The 3,111-nt window shown below is 33.2% G+C and overlaps 1 protein-coding gene across 3 annotated transcripts in view; it reads right to left on the bottom strand.

The window, feature by feature from the left end:
- Positions 1-3,111, bottom strand: part of LOC106102894 (transmembrane protein 68) — an 18,729-nt gene that overhangs the window by 8,795 nt on the left and 6,823 nt on the right. Inside the window, exon 1 of one of the 3 annotated variants that reach the window (XM_013282505.1) lies at positions 2,994-3,064. The exons of 1 other annotated variant lie outside the window; for it this stretch is intronic. In XM_013282505.1, the coding sequence (XP_013137959.1) occupies position 2,994 (1 nt within the window). In that variant the 5' untranslated portion in view covers positions 2,995-3,064. Of the gene's footprint in view, positions 1-2,306; positions 2,602-2,993; positions 3,065-3,111 lie in introns of those variants that run through there. One more of the 3 variants, XM_013282503.1, reaches the window with a different exon arrangement.

The following is a 3,111-nucleotide window of genomic DNA, read 5'->3' on the forward strand; positions in this document are numbered from 1 at the left end:
AATTTGGCACAGGTTTAGGGCATAGTCTGGAAGAACACATAGGCTACTTTTTATCCCGGGAATAGTTACGGTTCCCGTGGGATTCATTAATTTAGTTGTTTAATGTTTAAATTTGGCACAGATATAAAACAAAGACTGGAGTATACGTGGGATAAGATTCATCCCCGAGAAATGTCCGGTTCCCGAGGGATACATAGCTTTTTGTTATTTATATAGTTCGTATGTTTTCTAATACCACGCGGACAAAGTCGCGGGCAACAGCTTGTAATTCTATAAAATGAATACGTGCACATTACAAAACTTATAACAAAGAGTTCCACTGCGCATAAACATAATTATGCCATCTCTTTCATTCTCTTTTAATAAATGAGATAGCAATATATTCACGTATGGAAACTGACGTTAAAGATGGCCGCTCGACTTGTCCCGCCAAATTACGCTGACTTGCATTACGTTAATCCAGTGACACACTTAACAGCCAGTTACACGAATTGTTATTACATTTTTTTAGACGTAAACAATTTAAATTAATCTCAAGTTAATTGCTTTATTAATCAATCTTGAATCGAATTCTTGATGCTCAGATCATACTAATATTATAAAAGCGATATTTTTGACATATTATTGTTTGATATTACGTATCTCGAAGAAATTTGGTACTGATGTAGAACAGACTGGAAGAACACATAGGTTTCTTTTTAAAAATTTGACATAGACAGAGTCTCGGGCATAAGCTAGTTCTATAACATTAATAGGAATCCTAAGAAAATTTATCTAAATATTATTCCCGGAAACACTTTTTACACAAAAAAGTATTCAAATTAATATGAAAATCTAGCGAATACATTTCCGACGAAAAGAGTTGCATCTTATATCAAACTATCGCACAACTGTTGTGCGATTGTCGATTGTCTCCAGCCCATTCAACAGTATAGTAGCACAACTAAAAATCGAGTAGTGTAATCTCCATATAAGCTCATAGAAATCAAAGCCAGACTAAACAGTTGTGCGATAGTTTAGTTTCAGGAAGCCTAATTTTAGTCCCTTTCCCTTTCCGCACTTTTCTTATAAGGAAACGACGGGAGGAAAAGTGGATATGACGGTAGAGGATTCGCATAAGAAGGGCAAATATCCTCTTTATGTGCGTCCCCTCCTCCGTCAATAAGGGTAGGCAACGCATGGTAACGTTGGGCAGGCTTAGACATCTGCAATTGCAGAATTGCAGATGTCTAAGGCTGCCAAACTATGGTCGCTTGCTCGTTTGCCACCTTGATATAAAAAAACAAATCTTTGTTCAGCATCCAAGGTGATTGTCCTTACTTGTAACACTTACAGAAATAAAGTAAACCAAAATTTGGCAACAAATTCAGTCATGCGTTAAAATATCTTCCTTAATTTATTTTATGGTAATTAATGTCATAAAGTTCAGAATGGCTTCACAAAGTAACGGAACAAAGAACAATATACGAGGACAAAATTAACTTTCACGACGATTCATTATAGGATAGTCAGAGGTAAATGAAGCTTTGCATCATCTTAATGAGAAACACTAGCTTTTACTCGCGATTTCTTTCGCTCGGAATTAGAAAAAATCTATCAATAAATATGGTGTCTATTCAGTGTTATGTAGTTTTTAATTGTAAGAGAATTTTGGAAATCGGTCTAGTAGTTTGAGTTTATTAGTAAAATACAAATCCTTTCCTCTTTATAACATTAGTATAGGTTAATTATTCAGTAATAGAGTAAGTAAATATGATGATATTTGTGTTTTAAATTAGCTGAAATACAAATTTAACTAGATGTCAATTTAATGCTAGAGTACGGTAAAATTTTGCGTACGAAATGAATGTGTGAAAAAAATACATTACAATTAAAATACGTGATGAAACAAGAGAGTTGCTTGCTCTATGTTTATGTAAACTATTTTTAAATAAACTGACAATAAGTTTAAAAAAAAACCAGCGAAGATATTTATAAATGTAAAAGCTTAAGAACATTCATATTTAAACTAATTTAAATAATTTAAATAATATTGCTCGCAACTTCGACCGCGTAATTTAAAAAAAAATGAAAAACAGCTATTTAATGTTGCAAGATTTTTTGAAATCGTTTCAATAGTTTTTGAGTTATTTCAATACATACAAAAATCCAAAAATACAAATTTTTCCTCTGTATAATATTACTATAGATAAGATTTTTTAACACGAAAAAATACCGGACAAATAAAACCGCAATTTAAACGACAAAATCTTTCTACACATATAAAATAAAATAAAATAAAAAATATATAAAAAAATAAAACTTACAATAAAACATCCCAATATAAAATCCTACAACAGCGATTGACAATTTAACGACATCGTTTGTGGTATCAAAATCGAATCTTTTTAAAAATTCACTCATAATGTAAGCTTTCACGGGTCCCGCGTTACACTGATTGTCCACCATTATAAACAAAAAATGTATATTTTTATTTTTTATTTCTACGATAACCCGACGACCGGCTGATAGAAAATGCACTCGCAAACAACATGCGACAGTGTCAGTTATAAAACGTATGCAGCACGCAACGTCTCACTTGGAAATGATTTTGTTGTCATGACAAACTGCTTACAAGTTTTATCTTTTTCACATATAACTAATCTATCTCAACGGTCTATCTGTGTAGACATTTTTTTTTTAAATTTCATTACGTATCAACTGCCAGAACAAAGGGTACTTGTTTGAAGGTTAATATAAAAACTAGCTTTCGTACGCGAATTAAAAAAAAGTCGCTTAACACTTCCAGACATATATCCCTACATATATCCCATTTCATTGAGATCCGTTCAACATTCTAGGCTACAAACTTCTAATTTTACTCGTATAAATGCGAAAGTTTAGATAGATGGATGGATGGATGTTAGAGTTTGTAGCCTAAACGGCTAAAGGGATTTCGATAAAATTTGGTATAGATGTGAAGGACAGTGTGGAAGAACACATAAGCTACTCACTTTTGTTCAATCCAATCCAAGGGCGGATCCAGCTTTGGCACCAGGACGTGGGAGGGGTCACAAAGTCGTGGTATGGTCAATATATATTGTCAAGCTCTTGACCCACCAGCTCGGGGAG

Source organism: Papilio polytes, unplaced genomic scaffold (assembly GCF_000836215.1).
Source record: "Papilio polytes unplaced genomic scaffold, Ppol_1.0 DF823901.1, whole genome shotgun sequence".
NCBI classification, from domain to species: domain Eukaryota; kingdom Metazoa; phylum Arthropoda; class Insecta; order Lepidoptera; family Papilionidae; genus Papilio; species Papilio polytes.